General features: G+C 39.3%; 1 protein-coding gene across 1 annotated transcript in view; it reads right to left on the bottom strand.

Moving 5' to 3' along the window:
- Positions 1–14244: 14244 nt before the first annotated feature.
- Positions 14245–22177, bottom strand: part of LOC120796537 (cilia- and flagella-associated protein 46) — a 52913-nt gene continuing 44980 nt past the window's right edge. The window contains 9 exon segments of the mRNA XM_040139511.1: positions 14245–14591; positions 14840–14938; positions 15108–15244; positions 15484–15565; positions 18944–19056; positions 19192–19294; positions 19774–19806; positions 19929–19989; positions 20386–20465. Of these exon segments, the coding sequence (XP_039995445.1) occupies positions 14479–14591; positions 14840–14938; positions 15108–15244; positions 15484–15565; positions 18944–19056; positions 19192–19294; positions 19774–19806; positions 19929–19989; positions 20386–20465 (821 nt within the window). The 3' untranslated portion in view covers positions 14245–14478.

Raw genomic sequence — 22177 nt, 5'->3', positions numbered from 1 at the left:
GCGCTATTTTACGTTACATTAGTTACATTTAGTAAGGAAATGTAAATGCTGTCTGGATTATATTCATGGGCAATTTTTTTTCAAAAGAGGGAACTGCATATATATATACATATATACATAATTTTTTTTGGTAGAAAACGCGGGACTATGACAGCTGAGACCAGGGTTCGCATCCTGTGTCCAGCATGTGGTTAGGGTTAAGCTCTCAGCGTTGTTTGTGCTGCGAACCGCAGGCAGTTTCCCATACAGGTGTGTGAAAGACCGTGTTTTAAAAATTTTTTTTTTAAAATAATGTAGACATGTTGTGTCTCGTGCTTTAACTCCGTTTTGAAACACTAATTGTGAGTACACACAAAGATACACACACTCACATAAGTGCACCTGCTCCGTGTGTGTTGTAATCTTGTCAATCATTCTGCCTTGCTTTAATACAACGACGGAGGACGGCAGCTTGCCACCACTGACAGCAAACAACACCAGGCAACAACAGAGCAAAACAAAGGAAGTGAGGAGATGGAATGATGAACTGCTAAAAGTCTAACAGTGTCAGTTTTCCCACCATGTCTGTAATATGAAACATCTATTAAAGACATACTACCTTAGATTTTCAGATATGCAGACTGTTATGTGCATCATGGCTTTAATCTTTCAAACTGATTGCGATCCCAGTAACCATGCCTAGCACTGTGAAAACCAACAACAAACAAAATTCACCTGTAACATGTTGCTGCATCTTGTTTTAACGGTGATTACCAGCTAAGGAGGAAATTTATCAAACACTGCAAATGAAAGCTCCTTTTATCACACCAGACAGGACAGATCTGGCCTATGAAGCATTCACAACACCTCTAATTAAGGATCATATCTACAAGGTAAAGTAGGGCAGCATGTATTTCTGCAGAATTTCCTGTCTAAGAGCATGTTAATATTGACATTGTGAGCATGTTAGCATGCTGACATTAGCATTTGTGGCTTAAAATATACCACTTAATTGTGACACTATTACAAAAAAGTTGGAAATATTGTAAAAAAGTAATCGAAGACCAATGACCTTAGTAGCAGCCAAGATTTAATAATCACAGCACAAAAGCAACAATTACCACATAACACGTCCTTGAGGATTCAATTGCCAAATGTAAGACTAGCTGAATGGAAATGGCATTCAATAGCAACTTGTGCTTAGTTATAATTGTATTGCATTATGTATCAGTATTAATTCATTATTTGTTTTCCTTTACCCCAGGCGAGGTGATTTAAATTTGTTTTTTCAACGGATCTCTACAGCTAGATGATAAGCGTTTTGGTTGTTCCATGATATCCACTGAGTGTTTGAACTCAGAGGAAACCTTCTACAGCCTCCTGTGTGCTTTTTACTCTTTTTTTCCTCCTAGCACTACAGCCACCACCCCACATTTCTCACTGTGGACCCAGCCTGTATTACAATGCATGGCCAGCCACGTTTTTTCTCTTGAGTCACTATTCCCTTGCAGAGAGGTGCAAGCAGAGAAAGCTGTCCTACTTGCCAGCACCTGGAGTCTAAAGCCCTAGAGGGGGGCCACAAGTGCAACTCCTTGCCTGAGGTCCACTCCTCCATCCGCATAGTGTCAACCACGATTCATCAGTGTATTTCTCCTAAGCCATGACTGACATGCTGCTTGCTGGTTAATCAGTAAGACTGAACCAGCCTGTCACTCAGCACTGCCTGGGAGTGCATTGCATCACCATGTTGATGCAATGAGATCCTTGCTGTCTCTGGATAAATTCGTCAGTTCCGAACCAAAGTAGAAAAGTAATAGATATATGTACTCGGTTCCCCAGTAGCTGGTGTAATTGATTGCAGAGGTTGATAATAACATGTTTGCATGAAGCTGCAGGAGAATCTCTCTGGAACTGGGGCCAGAGATAGGATCACGGAGCGGAAGCCAAAAGATATTTCAGACAGACAAAAGATAGTTAAGTTCTCTCTCCATCCGGTCTCACCATCATACTGTCTTTCCAATTACTGTATGCCACCTTTCTAGAATATTTCCTGACTCACTTGGGCAGTAATTTTTCTGTGCCTTTCTAAGAATAGAATCATACATTTTTGCAGAAATAGCAATCTGTTTTAAGCCACAGCGGTTGCAGATTCTCTCAATGAAAACATACAGGCATTTTGGTCTCAATACAATACAGGTAGGCTATGTTTTCAGTGCTCGTGAAAGGCCAATGGCGTGTTTACTCTGTGACCAATCTGGATGGGTGATAACTGTTAAAGGGGCTATAGGTAGGTTTTCTCTCAAAACGCGGGGGGTGGTGATGGTGGCGTGCCAAGAACTTTAGCCATCATTGCATTTACAAGACAAGAGGTCAGAATACGCCTTCTTCATCCTCTCACAAGGACAGACTATACAGTGACAGATCCTTGGAAAGTGATGAGACAGGCCTGGTTCGCCTGCTAAATTCAGTAGAATATAAGAAGGGATAGAAATAGAAGCAAAACCAGCGTTTTTGTCGGTGTTGCTTCTCCCCACTGGAGACAGCTCTTGGCGAGTAAAAGAATGAAGTTTGATGCTGAACTCACAACGTTTCTTCTAAAACGGTAAGTAGACAGCCGTTGATGCTAACGTTGGCTGTGTTGTGTTAGAAAAAACGTACATATGGCCCCTTTAAATGCCTGAGCATGTTTACAGCAACATTCAACTTGTCTTTAGTGCTCAAATGCAACAAATAAATCCATCTCATGGAAATTTGTTTGTAGGTATAGATTGTACAGGATCTATCTAACTATAAATCTCTTTCTCTGACTCTCTCTCTCTGTCTAGACTCTAGAATCCTGTGATACTGGATACTTACCCTTTAGACTAGGAGCTAACAATGTTTTAGCATGTTTTTAATGGCTGCCCTTTAGGTTTGATTATTACACTGTTCTCATTACTGTAAGGCTTTGAATGTCCTGGCCCTGAGAGACATCTCAGGGCCAGGACATTTAAGGAAAATTTATTTTACACATGCCTCTAACATAGGGTAATTGCTGAGATTTGTGAACACAGCAACACACGAGCAATGGCTATACAAGCTAATATGCGAATCAGATGATCATTTAGGTGATCAATGGTCTGTAGGTGAAAACCAAAATTATGTAAAAAGTAAAGGTAATCAGTATATATTTATTTCTTAATTCTTAAATTTACTTACTTACAGATTTTATTACTATCTCTTAAAAAAATGCCTAAAAACAACTGACTACATGAACATGAACCGACATGAATTACTATATCCTGTTGCTTGTTACATTGGCAACTGATGTATATGTCTAAAAAGCCCATACACCTTTTACTGGTCACTGCACTGCAAAGATTCTGGGCACACAACGAACTTACAATACCAAAGACCTAAATGTCAGACTCTGACGTTCTGGACATCCCCCAGACTGCCACAGTGGGGGACGTGGCCTTTCCTCTGAAGTGGGAGTCTTGGCTGAGGTCTCATCCCTGTGCAGGCTATAGGTCTTACACTTCTTACAGTGTTTTGCAATTTCTCTAGTCTTTTCTACCACAACTTCATGACGGTTGAGCAGCACTGCATGGTGAAGGTCTTTCCAAATGAATCAGTGTTTAATACTACAAATTTTTACCACAGTACAAACTATCTACAGCACAGTCAAGTGTGCACCCTGTGAGACAACATCCGTAGAGCATTACAGACCAACAACAGACTACTCTAAAACTGCTCGGATGTGTTTCAATTAATCGAAGAATCAGCACTGCAATGTGGCACAGATGGTGTCCAACATTAACAGTAATATACTATACCTGCATCCATTAGGATTCAGAGGCTTACACCGGCAATCAAGAGATCAAATGGATAACAGGGAGGGAGAAGCACAGCGGACCCCTGCAGCCAATGGGGAACAGTTAACAAAATGAGAAAGCAATCACAGCACTGGGCACGGAAACACAGGCAGCTGCCAATAAATGAAATTCTTCTACTTGACTAAGTAGCTATTTTACTCCACTAATGAGAAGCCAGGATACTCTATTTAGCTCAGCCCTTTCAAATCAAAATCATGCTTTCCCAAACACACCCCCAGTGATAAGACCGTGGAGTGGTGCAGCAAATACATGAGGTGAGCAATCTGAAGGTCGCTGACACAGGCAGTCAGGAGAAGGACGATTCTGTCTAATGTGACTGCGTGGGACAATGGCCTTGAGGCTAACATATTAGAACATGTGTCCTAATGAAACAGTTCAGTTGATGTACAGGGCTATGGGAATAAAGAAAATGAGCTTCCCTCTTGTGAATTAGTAAGATATATTACAGGCTATATCATCATGTATTATGTGACTGTACTCATATTGCTGAAGATTAAGAAATCCATCAAGTCAACATACTGACTCTGTAGGATAGATGAAAATGGTAGATGCAATATTTGAGGGAAACTTCTGTAGTACATCTTCCAGTAGTAACAGTTCCCATTTTGTTTACATGCTATAGTCCCCATATTTCGCTTCCAAGATTTTTTACTGTCTATTCTCCACCGATCATGTGTTGGCAGTGCTCCTATATGAACCCACTCCCAATGAGCAGAGGGCAGGAAGGATGTCAGAGTCGCTTTTTATATATGAGCACTCCTGACACTAATGCCTTGCTTCGAGGACCAATGTGCGTTAGCTGCCTCTGATATACCTTCATGGTATCTCAATAGCATACAAAGCATGACTGAAAGGGGAAGCAAACTCCCAGCCTCCTCTGGAAAGGGGTGGTACACATTACACCATGGAATGTCGAAGTGTTTGATGTCTGTGGAAAGCAAATCAAACAAATGAAGAGTGGAAGAAGAGACTGGGAAAAGACAGAAAGGTTGGACGGGTAGAATGGCTTTTTATCAATATCGGCTAGGTTAGCACAAAGACTGGAAACAGGGGGAAACAGCTAGCCTGGCTCTACCCAAAGGTAACAGAATCCTCCTAGCTCTTCTAACAGCTAAGAAATAGTCTGGCACTCTCCTTTTAGCCCTATTTCATTCTTCACTTACATCCGAGGAAAATAAAAGGTATATGCATAATATTGTGCACATGACCAGAAGAAGCTGCTTGTTAGGAAAAGTTTGGTTGACGATTTAACGCAAGAAACAAGATTACGTGTCTTAATAAGGCGTTGCACCATTGCAAGCCTCTAAAACAGCTTCAGTGCTCCTTGACATACTGTAGATTCTCCAAGTCTCTGGACATGAACTTTAAAGACAAACACCATTCTTCCAAAAGATATTCCCTCATTTGGGGATTTGAGGGTGGTGTCAGAGGGTGCTATCTAGCACATTGTCGGAAGTCTCCCATAGGTTCTCATTTGGGTCGAGATCTGGTGTCTGTGAAGGGCCATAGCTTGTAATTCATGTCATTTTCATACTCATCAGACTGTTCAGAGACCCTTTTTGCCCTGTAGGAATTCAATTAATATGCTTCTCCCTTCATTTAGTCGGGATTTTCCTTTAATCTACCCCCTGTCTGCAGGTTGTTTTAAGCACTTGAATAAACAGTCCGTGCTGCTGTTTTTCTGGTGAGGACAGTATATCCCGTACGCTAGTACAGTCACTGCTTACAATAGCAAATTCAAATATAGTATTCTTTGATTAGTCCATTACACAATGCAATAAAGCAGAAGCATGATAAAATTACCAATTACCTTAAAACAGAAAGTACTTCTACTGGCATGGAAGCAATTTGCAGTGAAGCAACTTCTGTATTATTTAAGAGTGCATTTTACAGACATGCCCATTGTACTGTGTATTATTGCACTGTCCTGTCTGAAAATATCGTTCACTTTAAGAACAGAGCTTACGAAGCAAGCATGACCACTGAGAAGCCAAACAGAAGGCAGGCAGCAAAAGCCCTGTAACTGTTCTCTCTGCTTCCCAGCATGAGAATAACCCCCCCTATCTGACTTTCTGCCTGAAGGTTTACAGAGAGGATTGCGGTAGGAATACAGATTGAGCTTTCCAGCATGTCCAGATAAAGAACAGAACAAGAACTTCAGAATGAGTTGTTGTTAGTTACTGAATGTTTCAACAAAATGGGATTGATGTGGCATATGCGCTTATGTAACCTTGAGGTCAAAGCAGGCTTTGATAGTATTGATAATGAACCTGGAAGAGCTGGAACTTTGGCCTTGAAAATATCAAAGAAGCCTGTCAGAGCCATTAGCAGTTCTTTCCTTGAATAGTCCAAACATAACGGCAGTGAATTGTACATTCAGTTACCCAGATATGGTGATGATGTACATTACTCAAAGGCTCTATGGAGATAATAATTATGGTTTTCTGCAGGAGGATTACAGGGATCGACCTGGTAAGTGGAATCAAATGTCATCCAAAAATGTCTTTATTGCTTCACATTCATGTATCTAATTTCTTATGCAAATACAGTATTTTGAGCAACACTAGCTGGTGAAAATGACAGAAATGATTCATCAATTAGCAAAATAGTTTCATTATCTGCCGACTGACTAGTCCAGTGATACTCATTGCTTGGCTCACGGAGCCTCATGTGGCTCGTTGTGCTTTTATCACTTTCTCACATGACAGCAATAACGGTGCCATAATGCACCCAATACACACAGTCCCGGAAATACTCCAAACAGCTGCACACAGGATGGTAGAATAGGCTACAAACAGTGTATTCATAACAACACCCACATCAGAAATGCCAAGGTGGCAGTCTGGAGGAGCGCATAAGGGACATTCCCTTATAATTGGAGGGAAAACATACTGCTGGGATGTTGTCCACTGATCGTGTCAGTTGACTGCCGTAAAACTAGAGGTCCAACAGTCATGCTGCACTAATGAAACAATGTACGGCACAATATTATAATCTCAGAGGTGAGTGGGTCCTTGAAGCGTACCCAGACCTGCAAACACAGCACCGCACCAGTACCTGCAGCAAAGCAGAGGCTTCACACAAAACTGAGTTTGATAGGTTGCTATGTGGAATGTAAATTAGATGCAAAATGGATTCATTTTCATTACAGTACTGTTTGAAAATGCCAGGACCCACTGAATACCTTACTGTTGTTAAGGACAACTGAAGTACAGGAAAGGGAAGATGGATAAAAACAATAAGGGCAGAGGTGATACATGTCAAAGACCAAACAGTGTAACAATGACAGTACCCATAACAAAAAAGAAATGGTGTTGAGAGTTACATAGAAGGAGGGAAAGGGGTAAAAGTTGACAGAACATGAACCTGTGTGAGTTGTGCAGCAAACAAATGCATTTTTCTGTTCGCTAGAATCTGACCTTTTCTGCTTCTTGTCAATCCTCTCTCGGAATTATCTCAGATCTGCAGCCAAACAGAGAAAGTCAAAGAAGATCAGCGCTGTTCCACGTGGCAAACTCACCAGTCCTTTAACTTCAATAAAGAGTCACAGTCCTGTCAATACTAGTCTGCTTAATACATTTCCTTATGCTTAACCGTGTTGTGTTTCCTGAATTATTGTTTTGTGTCAATATGCTGTCCTATACAGACTTTGTTGTGTGTGTTTTTTCATGTTCTATGTTTCATGTTGAATTTGCATTGTATTTGCAAATCTGCTTTGCTAACATTGAAGTATGCCTATATCCCTAGGTATGGGAGCAACTATAAGGGGTTTAAGTGCCTTGCTCACCCGCATTTCTAATATGTCACTCACTCATTTTGTTTGTTAAATCATACTTTGGATTAGCAGTTAAGAAATGCATGAAAATTTCATAGGACATGATTTTCCATGATTTTAAAATTAATGTAATAAACTCTAAATCCATCTAGGGTTATACATAAGTGTTAGAAATCAATTTCATATCATAATAGTAATACGAGTGTTAACAAAAGCACTGCATGAACATGTAGTGGATATAAGGCATTGCAATGAGTTCATCATGTACGTTAGACGTCTCTGTCTGTGAGCATTGTCTCAGTGTGCTGTGCTCATATCTTGTTCCATGAATGTATTTATAACATGAGAAAACAACTGCTCTGCATTGCACGTAACTGATAAACCTGTTTGCTTCAATTAACTCCAAATATGTACAAATATATATTATTGTGATGAGTGAAAGCATGACATTTCTCTGCTTATCTAGTAATATGGAATTCCACCTCAGCAATTCTACTGATTCGAGGCATAGTTGAATAAGATAATCCTAGAAAATGTCATATAATAGAATAACTGACAGCGCTGTCAGTGGGCCTGCCTTTCTTCATTCGCAAACTTCAATGTTATTGCGTTGCAGTAGTTTCATCGCAACTGATATTATTCAATGTATGTGGAAACCTTAAGTTAGAATCATTTACAGCTTCTCTCGAAAAGTTGAAATGTCAGACGGAAAAATCAAGCACAAAAAAAAAAATACATAGTTAGGTCCATAAGTATGTGGAAAGTGACACAGTTCTTGTAATCTTGCCTCTGTACACCACCACGACGGATTTGAAACAAAGCCATCAAGATGTGATTGAAGTGCACACTTTCAGCTTTAATTCAAGGGGCTTAACAAAAATATTGCGTTAACCATTTAGGAATTACAGCCATTTTTATACATAGTCCCTCATTTTCAGAGACGCAAAAGTAATAGGACAAACCAAAATAATTATAAATAAGAATTATTTTTATTCTTGGATGATAAATCTTTTGCAGTCAATGACTGCCTGACGTCTGGAACCCATGGACATCACCAACTGCTGAGTTTCCTCCCTTGAGAATCTTTGCCAGGTTGTTACTGCAGCCAATTTCAGTCGCTGCTTGTTTGTGGGTCTCTCTGTCCTCAGTTTTGTCTTCAGGAAGTGAAAAGCATGCTCAGTTGGGTTGAGGTCACAGTAAGTGGTCATCGAAGAATATTACATTTCTCTCCCTTGACAAGCTCTTGGATTGCTTTCACAGTAGGTAGAATTAGGTACTTATGGACCTAACTCTATTATATCTGCACACTATGCAAATATTCTATAACGTCATTACATCCTTGTTCACTGCCTGCCAGTAATGAACTTTTGCTTTAACTCTGTGCCACTGTCATCCAAACAAATTCCTGGGCATCTACTGTTTCTGATAAATTTCTGAAGCGTAAAGTACTGAGACTTGTAATGTAACAATTTCCCCTCCCCTTTCCTCCTCACATGTAAAACTCTATTATGGCCCTAGTGATGTAATGGCCTCATCATGTGATCTTAGACATAACGTAATAAAGCTACTTCAGTCACATCAGAACGAAGACTTATTGTGCACAGCATCTCTTCAGACATTCACTTATAAAATCAATAAAAGAAAACGTGCGCTCAGAGTGTGAGCTACAGTCCTTGCTCTTCTGATGTGATACACAGTCTAACTAAATTTTTAAGCGTAATTAATATGATTATATGACTTGAGACCAAATGTGAAGAGCCCAAATCTTGCCATGCTATGAAACTGTCAAGGGAATTGTTGGTAATAAATTAATGCCTGATTACTGGGTGTTATTCCCTTCCCTGTTCAAAGTGAAGAGGCACTTTTTTGGGTTACGGCTTTCAGCCCTACCTTGCAGCATGATGAAAAAGGTGCTAAATATTACAGTGTTTTAGTCAAATGCTTTATGGACTGATTGAACCTAAAAACTGGACCTAAAAAAAAGTCAGCAATATGTTCCTACCAACCCGCAGAACAAGCCCATGTTAGTCATCTACAGTTAATAAAAGTCATAGTGGCTAAAAAGTGGCACAGGTGTTAAATTTATAACAGGTATTACTTTCCATAAGTGTCTGTGTGTATGTGTGTGTGAGAGAAAGAGTTTGTGAATGACTTCCATCAGGATATTTTAATCTAAAAAAAACTAAAAGAACCAGTGAGAAATACAGTAATTATTGATTTTTGGTTAAACTAAACACAACAAATGCTTTCAATGCCATCTAATGCGTAATTTGGTTTGGGTCTCAGTCTGTAATTCTTGAATTCAGTGAACCAAAGTGGCAAAATTTACTGGTTTGAAACACGTCCATCCAAATTGGTCCCCAACAAAAACAAACAAGCAAAACAAAATAACCCTATGTTTCAGAACAGATGCAGAAGTGGCTACATTTCCATTCAAAAAGCAAACTAATTAAACCAAAGCTCGTGAATGAGTTGGTTGGAGGGGAGATTGTTTTCGTTTTCCAGCTAAAAAACACCTCCTGCTGGTGGTTGCCTAGCCTAGGACCCATAATATTTTTTGTCCACTGGGCTTTAAATGTGGTAGCATTACTTCCGTTCCAGTCATGTCATGCGGGGTTAAATATGCCAAGATCAAGTGGCTCACCTTCGCTTTTGCACTTCTATCAGCAATGGCTGCAAAAAAGATTAAAATCAGTACTATATAATAGTATAATAACAGTTAAAAGACAGACCTCATTCTGAATGCCTTCCTGCTTTTTCTCTCTTAGGCCGCTGAGCCATCAAATTACTCACACATTGTGTTCAGTTTGCTTGATATCAACCAGAAAACAAACAACGGTTCTTTCCCCTGTAGGACAGAAAACCAGTTAATGATCTTAATGGATGTAGGACGTAACTTAGCTTAGGGCAAGGCCGCAATGTAAAATAAAAGCAAGTGTGCAAAGCCAGAAGGAAACACAGTGACTTTTATTTTATAGTATGCAAATCAATAAATCCCCAATGCGAGCCAAGGAAAGATGCCTGTCAAATAAAGCATTATCATAAATCAGAGCTGTCTGGGCACCCATAGTTAGCAGGCAGACCACTCGGACCTTGAAAAAAGTGCAGGGGTTTCATGTATACTTAACAAGGCTACGTCAATCAACCTTGCTTGTCAGAATGGCTGTGCGTCAGTCATGCAGCTCAACATTTCTTACCCAAGTTAGTCTAAGTGCAGCCTCCGGTGACCCAATACCTTACCTGGACTGGCTTTTTAATGGCTGAAAAAGTATGTGATGGCGGGGAAAGAATTAGCCATGTGAAATTGCATGTTGTGGCAAGCAACAGGGAAATAGTGTGGGCAGAGCTGCTGTTAGGGCTAGCATGAAGAATAGCTGATATTAGCATTCCACATGTTGAAAATGATGCATCTTATCAGATACCCTACAGTCTTTCCTCTCTATCCTTGCCCTTGCACTCACTGCCAAACACGCAGCATCCCTCCATTATGCAGCTCATGGTTACACAGCAAGAGATGCATCTCATTTTTCTTTGTCATGTTGCTTCCCTCTCGTAGATTTTTTTAAGCCACATCAGTGGTTTGGCTCTAGAGATAGGTATGGAAACCTGCTGGTCGTTCCACGACTTTGGTCCATACTGAAATATTTCAACAGCTATATCATGGATTGTCTTTTCTCCTGAGGATGAAGGAGAGACAACTTTGCATCAAGCCCAACCTCCAGGTTATTATGTGAATTTTGTTATTTCCAAATACCAGCAAATAGCTAATGACATTCCCAACCAGCCTCAGCTGCACGTTCTGTTTAGTGCTAAATAGCAAATTTTAACATGCTAACAGGCTAAACTAAGAACCTGAACATGGCAAACATTATAGCTGCTTAGTGTCAGCATGTCAGCATTATCAATGTGAGCATGTTAGCATGCTGATGTTACTATAGTGCCTACTGTAAGTAGCACCACACAGAGCCGTTAGCATGGCCGTAGGCTCTTAATCTTCTTATAGAAATATTTCAACATTTTGGAAAATAAATTCTGTCGACAGTTAGATGAGAAAATGACACCACACTTATGTCTAAACAGTAAATGTGAAGGTACCTTCAGCAGCCATTTAACTCAGCTTAGCTTTGCACAAAGACTGGAAACAGGAGTGAACGACTAGCCTGGTTCTGTCCAAAGGAAACAAAATCCTCGTAGCAGCACCTCTACAGCCCAGTAATAAACATGCTATACCCTGTTTGTTTAATCAACACAAGTTTATGTGGCAGACCATTTCTTGGCCAGGTGTGACTAACTTTCTGAAGTCTCTGATGGCTACCTGGCAACCTCAAAGTGGCAGAAAGATTCCAGGAAATAGTCCCACAAATAACTGTAAAACCATAATACTTTGATCTTACAGATATAGCAGGTTTATTAGTGAGCTTTAGAGGTGCGGGTTGGTGATTGCTGTTACCTTTGGACGGAGCCAGGCTTGCTGTTTCCCCATTTCCTTTCTTTACACCTCACTATATCACCAACAGTATTCAATCCCCCCACATTTCCAATGAACAGATAAGTTTGTCTGATAACTGACTTCCACTTAGGGTGCATCTTGTGTATCCTTTCTGAAGCCTCCTCTCAGAAGCTTCCTTTCTTCCCTATCTTCTGTGCTGTGTTAAGAAACCTCAGAGGTGCTTAGAGATGGCAAACCTGATTGATTTCCTCATCACCTGGGAACAGAGGAGATGGTAAAAGAGAAATGAGATGCACCTGAAGATAGACCGAAATGAGAGGCTAAAATGGCAACAATCAGTACATCCTGTGGGAGAGGTAGGTTCCACCATCAAATTGGCGGGGCATTGGTGTGTCTCAGTAGTTTCCAGGTCAACGTTCAACTGACCCAGACTGTGAGGTGAGTGAGTTGAGATTGATGGTGTAGCACACAGAAATGGAGTTTAGGGTAAACACGAAGACTATTTTAAATTCTTTCTCCTCTTTTGCTTCTTACATTACCCCCTCTTAAGCTGTCGCCACAACTCACCTTCCATTCATCTTAATGCAGAAAGGAGTCGGATGCATTCGCCTCCTGTTGTCTATGCCAGTGCTTTTAAACTGTTAATCTGTAATCAACTTTTTCCACTGTGTGATTTTTTGGCAATAGTTAGAGCCACGAGGAGCAACCAACATGCTCATCCAGCAGCTCGCTCTGAACGCCAGCTGCTTAAGGACAAGCTGTCCAGACATCAGCAAAGCAGACATGAGCTGAAACAATAATTTCTTAAATGTTATTTGATAATCAGCAGTTTGTTGTAAACAATTTCTTTAGAGCTACTGCAGCACTACAACCCCTGTGTGTCTATGTAGAAGCTCTATAATCTCATTGTCAATGTCTGACTGGGAGAAAGTGGGCAAAATTTGGGTTTGAAATAAACAAATCAGCTGTATCAGTCTGGATGTTGCTAAGGATAGGGTGTCTGAGACTGGCCAAATCAATACAAATTTGTCATCTGACAAGGCAGTGATATAGACTAGAGCCCTTCAGTGTCTTCTTCGCTCTAGAAGCTCATACATAATTGAGAAACAGCAAAAGAACAGTGTCTTTTTCAATCAAAAAACAAATGGGGATCCAGGAGAGTAATGTATTCTTTTAGTCTTCTGCTAGACCAGATCCTGTCTACAGTATCTTTCTCTGTTCACTTCAAAATGTGACTTATGTGTCCACGCAGTTTTGAGGAGAGAATTGGAGCTGAGCAAATCACAATCGATAGGAAAGCATTTAAATCCCCAGGTCAAACAGTTCTTACAGTAAAAACATTTTTTTCTCAAGAGGTGTATTTTCCAGTTAGGAAGTTGCTAAATTAACATTTAGTACCATACAACAAGAAATATAAGGATTAAGCCTGCACTGCTATGTTTGATAAAGGCATTCTCTAAATTAAAATTAGTAAAAGCAACTAAGTTTAATTTAAGCCTCATTTTAATGAAAGAATGAACTCAGCTTCCCTCAGCTGAAGTTAACAAAAAACCAGTCTAGTGGTTTTCCTGTTGACACAGTTTGGCACAGCATGTTTAAACAATGATTGCATCTTTAATTGTTTGCTCAACTTCTGAAATTGTTCAATTCAGAGTTAACTTCATGTGACATGTCAAGATGACAGAACTGTCAAGAAGAGACTAAATCAGCGCTGATTGTTAATGAAAGCTACAATCAACAAAGCTTGAGTAAACAGACATATATAGACGGCAATAACAGAACTTCAGTTAAAGCTACAAGATGAAGCAGCATCACCACACTTAAAACATACCTGTCTGATCCTGTCAGTGTGTTTATTTGGCCTGAAATAATTTCTCACGCTCAGCTTGGTAAAGTCTACAAACGCACATCGATGAGAACTTGGCAATCACGGTGACCGATGTGGACGGAAAATTCTAAACACCTGATATATTGAGTGTTATCTGCCAGGCAGAGATCCCAAAGGTACAATTCATCAGTGCAAAGCTCCGGAGTAAAACTGATACTTAACAATGAAACCCATGTATATGGTGAATTTCTGTAAGCTACTTTTTCTGAGAGCATTGAGCACTCTAGCTTTATATGATGGAGTCAGGCATGTTGCATATTGTATCTTACATCTGCTGTGTATGGTAAAAACAATATTTTCATATTATTATCACAATATTATCATAAAATCACATAGTGGAGAATTTTAGTAATCAATCATCTCTAATGAAATGTTTAACGCCCTCACACTACAGTAGCTCAAGTATTTTGCATACTGTAATACAGTATTTGCAAAGCCGACGGACATGTGTGCCTGTAATCATCTTGAACTGGGAAATATAAGTGAGAATATATTGAGGGTATACAGTATATTACATCATAATTAAGTTAGGGAGTCCATAAAGTATGCAGTTGAAGGCTGATGGTGTGAGAGTCTTTTTCTGGTGAACATTATGTTCCTTTGAGTCACTGAGGAGCACCGGATCTGCAGACAAAAGCCAGAGAAAGCAGTTATAGTATCTGAGAGTTATACTTTACAAAATCATAATTTGAATGATTTTGCTGGACATTTTTTTTCTCTTTGCAAAGAAACTTAAGCCTCATGCGCAGAGAAAGACAGATGTGTGGGTATCTGTGATGTACTCATACAAAAACGCATGGACTCTAATGCATTTACACAAAACAGAAATGCAAATGTGTGGCTAAATTGGGAACAATTAGGATAAACAGTACCACATGATCCGGTAACCTTGTGATGTGGTATCTCTGAACTGTTCCCTTTCCTCACGGCATGGATGGTCTGACCAGAGGTTTGTCTGACCCTAAGTAGATCTGCAACACATGGTGACACACACAGATTGTATTACTGTAACTGCTAGTAATGCCCAAAGACATAAAGTAAATGTTTTAGAGAGGCTAAAGTACAATGTATTAGTTTGACAGAAAGTAATGATGAATGTAGAAACTGCATTGTTTTTTCAAATGTACGGCCAGAACCTACTGTCTAGAACAATGGCCATATTGTGTGTGTTCTGTTGAAGGCTGCTGTCCCACTGATTGAGGACAACACAGCCGACACCACCCAAACTTAACAACAGAGCAGTCTCCAGGGGTTTCTCCAGGGCAAGCTGGCCTGCACTGGAGAGGAGAGAAATTGTGAGTTTATTGGAGAAAGTGGGGAAGCCCTGTCTCTATAAACTCCTGCCAACCAAAATTCTGCCAAAAACAAAACATCAGCTGTCACTACTGTAAAGTGAATGCAATAAAACACATAAGAAGGTAAAAGCAAAGATGGAAGATGAGTGAAAAGAAATCTAAGGGCCAACTTATTTAAAAAAACTGAATTAGAGCTTGATTCAATAAAGCTGTTTTTTTACCGCTTGTGCATGTCAAGGACTGATTGGTGAAGAATGCTGGCATTGTTCTGAATCTGCTCAAAGAGCAGAGCTATGCGGCACTCTGAGGAGAGAAAACATCAATATAGTTATCTGGTAACAGAATAAATAAAGCTTCTAATGAAAGACAACTATTCACTAACAGCTGTATAAAAATAGGCAAAACTCCTGACAAACAAATACATACAGTACAAGGTGCCTTGGTGGCCTGTCATGTCTGTCTTAATGCAAAATACGGTGTTTGCAACTATGACTTCTTTTCATGTACATTTACAAATGAACAATAAACCACACCCTTGAGGATGTCCATCACCTTCTGTCGAAAACAAAGACAGCTGTTCTCAGCTGTCCTCATTTGTCCACCTGAACACAATTAAAGATATTACAGTGATACACTAGCTAATTTTATTTCACTGAATTCACTGATTCACTGTTCACTCTACTAGCACTTTATCAGAGCTGCATCAAGTTACTACTAGTACAAATTGAACAGTTCCTGCATTAAAGGTATTATTAACAGCATTCAGCTGGCAAAACAGCGTGATGCGTTTATTGTGAAGCTGTCACTAGACAGTAGAGTAGAGGAGTAATGGTCAGGACAAGCCACAAAGAGCTGATGATTAAGACCTGTAGGCAACTGGTTTCAAACATTCAACTTTTCAGCAAGGTGACCAACTTTATTGCTCCCTGCTGCTGTGTGGAAACTAACTGTGCTGTACGCAGCATGAAATCAGATCGCGGTAGGTAATGGCATGATGGGAAAAGCCAGAGAAGCCACCAGCTGCTCTTCTGTTGTATTCTGGAAAAAGCAGCTGCTCAAGGAGTTTTTGCTGTGTATTAAACCACACTTGCGGTTACCACCAGTAGTAACAGGTGTTAGTAAATAAACCACGATTGAAATCTTATGGTTTAAAACTTTAACATTACAATACAATCTTCTTTTCTCTGCACTTTAAAGCATGGTAGATGAACTGTATTTTGTTTCAAGTGTTTAACCTTGATAAATATAGTTAAGTTGAACTGTGTATGATGTGTATGAGGGTATGGGGTTATATGATTGAATTTATCATGAATAATGGTGGGAGCCTTTTCTGCTTCTTGGGGTTTAATTCATTTGAACCATTTTCCTGAAATGACTTTCAGGCAGAAGAGAGAGTGGCTACACTAGCTCTGTACTTTATTTATTAACTAAAACATGACATATTTACCTGGGCCTTCATTAGATCAGATGAAGCTCTCAGTGTACTTTAAACAAAAATTGAAGAAACAATTGAGAGTAGAATACTTTGGCAGAGCCCAAGCACTTGGACTGGAACTTTGAGTGTGAAAAACTGGTGCTCGTGTCTGAGACCAGGTGTGTGTCAGCGAGGTCATGCAACATCCACCATCTCCTCTATGGCAGCAAGGATAAGCATTGCCTGGCAGCTGTTCTAGCTGTCTTCCTATACAGTGACAATCATGTCTGTTTCTGAAGCGAGACACTGCTGCCCCCCTTCTCTTTGCTATGCAGGTGCTCTGGGCCAGAACAGCAGTCCACTCTGATATGATGCTCACTCGTGCAGTTATTGTCAAATCAGTTTTACATTCTTTGGGCTTTGTCCTCCAAAGAGTCATGTTAAGGAAGAATATTCTTACTTAAACAAGACAAAGATGCTGAAAAAAAGTGACACACTTTCCAGATAAGATACAAGTGCAGATGGCGCAGCATGTACTGTATGACACCTTTTTTTCTGAGAAACGCAAATCTGCCATCGCCTAATCATATCTTGATGGCCAATTAAGTAGGAACGCAGTGGTGTGTTGCGAAGTAACAGCTGGAAATTCAGACCATGGTGTCAGTCACACTATAGTTAGCATCAATAATGTAAGGCTAGCAGGTGACACATGCGTCTGGCCTGGGGCGACATGTAAGGCCAGCCTGACACTCTGTCAATCACAGTGGAAAGCACACCCAACCTCAGACTACCTTTGTTTGCTTGTGAAGGAGAGGAAAGGAGCCATGAAGATGAAGCCATAGCTGCTTTGTGAAATACCTTTGAAGGTAAAAGAGCTGAAAGGTGATTTGGGGAAGGTTATTATTTATTTAAAGAGTAGTCAAAAAGGGAAAGGGCCTCCTCTAACAATTGAGAAGGAAGAAATGGGTTCTTGTCCTCTGACCGTAAATATTATTACAACGTTCATAAGATCTCTTAAGACTTGTCCAAGCAAAAAAAAAAGATGAAAGGATTGGTTTAAGTTTTATCAAAGGCTATTTCAGTAAAAATACACTCAGTAATTCTTGAGTTGTATTTATTTCTTGAATCATTACTCATCTGAGACGACAATGACTTTAGGTTGAAATGATTCAGCAAACATCTGTCTTAAAACACTTTGACTTGTACAGAAAAGTACATTCAGAATAAATAAGAATCCTCGCTACTTGGCATTGAATGCATTACACTATATTTCTACTACAAGCAGTAGTTCAGACTGTTCACATTGTGTAAATGAGCCTTGTTAAATTTATTTCATGAGGAATGAAACATTATTGCAATGTCAGTCAATTTTATACTGCTTTTCCAGCTCAATATGATCAACTACTATAATTCACAACCATTAAACCTCATTAGATTTCCTCAGTTGACTGATTTTTACAGGCACTCAGTGAAATTGTGGAAGTGTTGTAGCAAGAATCTGATAGTAAAACTTCATTGATTTCTCAGTGCAAAACATGGATATTTCTATATGTACCCACTCAGGGAATGAGAGATTTATGTGTGTGAAGAGATCAAGCCCATAGCTCCATTTACTGCTTACATAATCCACAGCTCTTCTCAAAATTTCTTCATTACAGTATTTTGCCACCCATTTTCTTCCTTACTTACTATTTTAAATGCTTTAGAAAACACAAAATGTTGTGTGATTCATTAGACATTTGATGCTATAGACTAGTTCTCTATCATTCTCATCATTTTGAGTTTTATATGAGGTAGTACGTATGTATCCATTGTATTTTTTGAGAGGGCCTACATGCAGGCATATTGGTAATGAGATCTGGGCAACACACCTTTTACAATTCAGAAAATAAATATGCTAATTTTCTGACAACCCCAGTTGACATTTTCTTGCTATCAGCTGAAAAACAGAAAGAACACTGCTGTAATGAAGTGTAAATGCAGGTTAGTGATGGAAACATTATGAGTTTGTCATGTGAAATTTCCAGGGGTGTTGCTGGTGTTATCTCTGAACAAACTGAAACAAACCATAGCAATTAATAGACCTATGCAACATGATTCTGTTGGTAACGTCGCACCAGGCAGGTAACAGTGAATACAGTAGTATTCACATGGATATGTTCCATGTGTTCATCTCACATTTTAAAAACAACAATATTCATATAAAAATGCTTTTAGGTCCTATTATAAACCATGGAGGGAAAGTGCAGTGTATGGGTGTACAGTACCAGATAGACTGAGGGCTGCTAGTTTGGCAGGTGGAATGTTTGCCATGAAGCGCTCCCGCCCCAGGTAAATAAAGGCACTGCATTTGCACAGCAGCTGCTCCATCTCGGACAGGCTTGTCACATATGAAAGAGTGATGGCAGAGCAGAAGAGATAAGGTGGATTGAAAAGTAATAAATGCAATGGGTGCTCAAAAACCAAGAAGAGACATGCTGCATTGCTTTCATTTGCTCTACTTAAAGGTTCTAACCTGGGTGTTTGTTTGCTGCACATGAAGCCCTCCCACAGATGGGTGAAATGCTTGCTGTGGGTATTCAAAATCTCCTTCATCTTCGTGCTCAAACTGGTCCCTTCTGTGTCACATACAGAGAACAACGTACAAATATTATGAAGCCTTCCACTTGTGGAAGTTGTTAAACCAAATGGGAGCTGCAATGTAACTCATACAAGGCCACAGACGTATAGTTTTTGTAAAATAGTATAGTGCAAAAATACATAAAGGATGCTTTAAAAGGCTGGATGCTGAGAAGATTGCATTACAATATACAGAAAAACATTGATCACTGCAGAACTGGGCTTCTTGAGTCTCTAAAGGACCAGTAACACTTTAGTCCAGTACACACCATCCATACAGAGACACTGAAATAAAAGCAGGTTGAACTAAACTGTAATATAAGTGATAATAAGCAACAACCAATTACACTATATCTGCCACAAAGCACTGTATTTCCATCCCATTACACAGGAGATTACAAAGTTAAGTATGTATTGTAAGGTATGTAACCTTATTCTCAGCCAGAAAAATTGATAGCATAAAATTACATTTACTCACCACAGTTGCTGTCATTGCAAGGGTCGACAATATCTTTAGAGGCATGTTGAGAATAATGATCTATAAGAAAGTGTGCAACTCTATTCTGCAGTGGGACCCAAATGAAAAAATATTTAACAAAAGTCCTTTTAAAAGGACTTTCTAAAAAAAGATACATTTGAAGTTTCGTGTGTCAACTGGGAAGGTGCTTGACGGTGAGGCACTATTGGCAGGTATCTGGATATATAAATGAAAGTTATTACAGCTTAAAACAAGGACAGTTACAAACAAAGTATTCGCAGCAGAAGTAAATAAATCAAAAAGTATATATGCACATGCAAATATTGTCTCTAGAACATTTACATCTGCAAATACCAGTTACAAGGGAGACTGAGTAGACGCAAAGTAGTACAAAAGAAAATAAAGCTAACAGGAAGAGAAGTGATGCAAGACAGAGGATAATTGCACCAAAGCTAGAAATAGGATCTTTAGGAAAACACATTATGTAATTGATTGAAAAAACACACTTAAAAGAGAGGCAGGAAGAACTTAAATAATTGCCACTGCTGACAGCAGGTAAAAGTAATATTGCTTTCTGTATCTGGGAGGCCCAGATTAATTTACTGAACTCACCACTTTGATGGGTTGGCTTTGATCTCCCTTCCCTTTAGTTCCCTTGCCACCTTTGGTGTCCTTTTTGTTGTCACTTTCAACTGCCACAGACAGGAAGCAGAATTAATACGTACACTTGGTCTGTGGGGTAGATTATACAGCATTTGGATTGGGAAAAAAAGAGACTTTCTCAGTATCTGCAAGTCAGTGACATTTATTAGTGACTGAAGAATTATTCTAAAAGTTTCGTCATGGCCACATCTACTATCTTGTGCAAATGAAAGCACAACCTATTGATTAAGCTTTGATTATCAATTTAATTGCCACATTAATGTGATTCAACCCCCCACCTTTCTTTTCATACAAACAAACAAAGAAACAAATAAATAAATGGATTTAGTCTACACCTAATTGCATAGACGGTGAAGTGGTAACCTTCAAGTTTATCACTGTTATCCTTTTGAATTTTAATCAATGCCAGCTGTATGAGAGGAGTCCATCTGTTAATCCATCGGTTCAACACTTTGGTCTAAAGTAAAATCTCAACACAGCTAGTCAAGGACAAGCTTCTGCTTCAACCCCCTACATCTCCACACCCCAGTCTAGTACTTAATGTTTTTGTGTGTAATTTAGAAAAAGTAAATTGGAAAAAAGGGCTTGTACTGTAGCACTTCAAACACATTTTAGCTGTTAATTTCAGAGGGATGCATTTATACTTTTTTGATGATATACAGCTCTTGTTTCTATTGATTTTGACTTCACTTATTGTAGCTTTCTTTTGACAAAGCATCTTCCATAGGAATGTAATGTAATATACAGTGTGGCCCGAAAGTCTTAGACCACTTTCTAATTCATGGGAAACTATAAGACCATCTGAAATTCAGTAGACATTTAAGGTTCCCCAAGGATGAATTGAATTCACTTTATACCACTTTATACCACTTTATTTCATAAAAAGATATTTAAAAAAATAATGACTGAATGCCTAAATTTGCTGTTGAAATTCAAAGTACATAGCAGATAAATCAATGATTTTCCTCACTCTCTGACTTCCACCCAACTCTAGCACCATATTTAGCAGTTTTCAACTGCACATACAGAAACATAGCTCAAAATCGGGAAAGCAAAAATACCATAGCGTTTGATCAGTTGATAACGACCAGGGAACCTTGCAACTAGTGCCAACCTTGAATGCCAAGCTCAGGTCAAACTTTTTAGTGAAACCGTTTTTCAGTACTACTGGAGTTTCTACATCTGACAGTTTTTTTTGCCACCACAGCTGGACAAGCCACAGTCTGTGTAGTCTGAATCACAGTTTATGTTACAGTATATCACCTGACAACTCTGAGACAGTAATCTTTGAGGCAGTAAGAACAGACGTTCATACACAGGAAAACATTTCCAACCTGAAGGCACTTTTTATACAGTAGTTTGTGCTAATTTGTCCTGTGCATACCTCATGCAAATCACTGCACAGAATAACAAATAGCCCCTTCAAAATTGGTTTCAGGCAATGTATCTTCTTGACACAATGCTAAGCTGCAGATGTCAAAAGTATGGTAATGATGTTCCAGAAAAAGATCACTTTTTTTTCTGGTCTCATCGTCACCCATGTGTTTGATCCAGGTATTGAAAGATGTATTATGAAATGCATGTTCTTGTAAGTTCCTATCTGTGGCAGAAGCAAGTGTCAAGTGACAGACACACACACACACACACACACACACACACACACACATACATACACACTAGTTTAACCTTTGAAATTTCACTCAAGTTATGCAAATGATTCAACCTTTAAAAAGCTAAAAAT

The sequence above is a fragment of the Xiphias gladius genome, chromosome 11 (assembly GCF_016859285.1).
Source record: "Xiphias gladius isolate SHS-SW01 ecotype Sanya breed wild chromosome 11, ASM1685928v1, whole genome shotgun sequence".
Classification (NCBI taxonomy): Eukaryota; Metazoa; Chordata; class Actinopteri; order Istiophoriformes; family Xiphiidae; genus Xiphias; species Xiphias gladius.
Note: the sequence above shows the minus strand (reverse complement) of the source record. Positions and strands in the feature narration are given on the sequence as shown.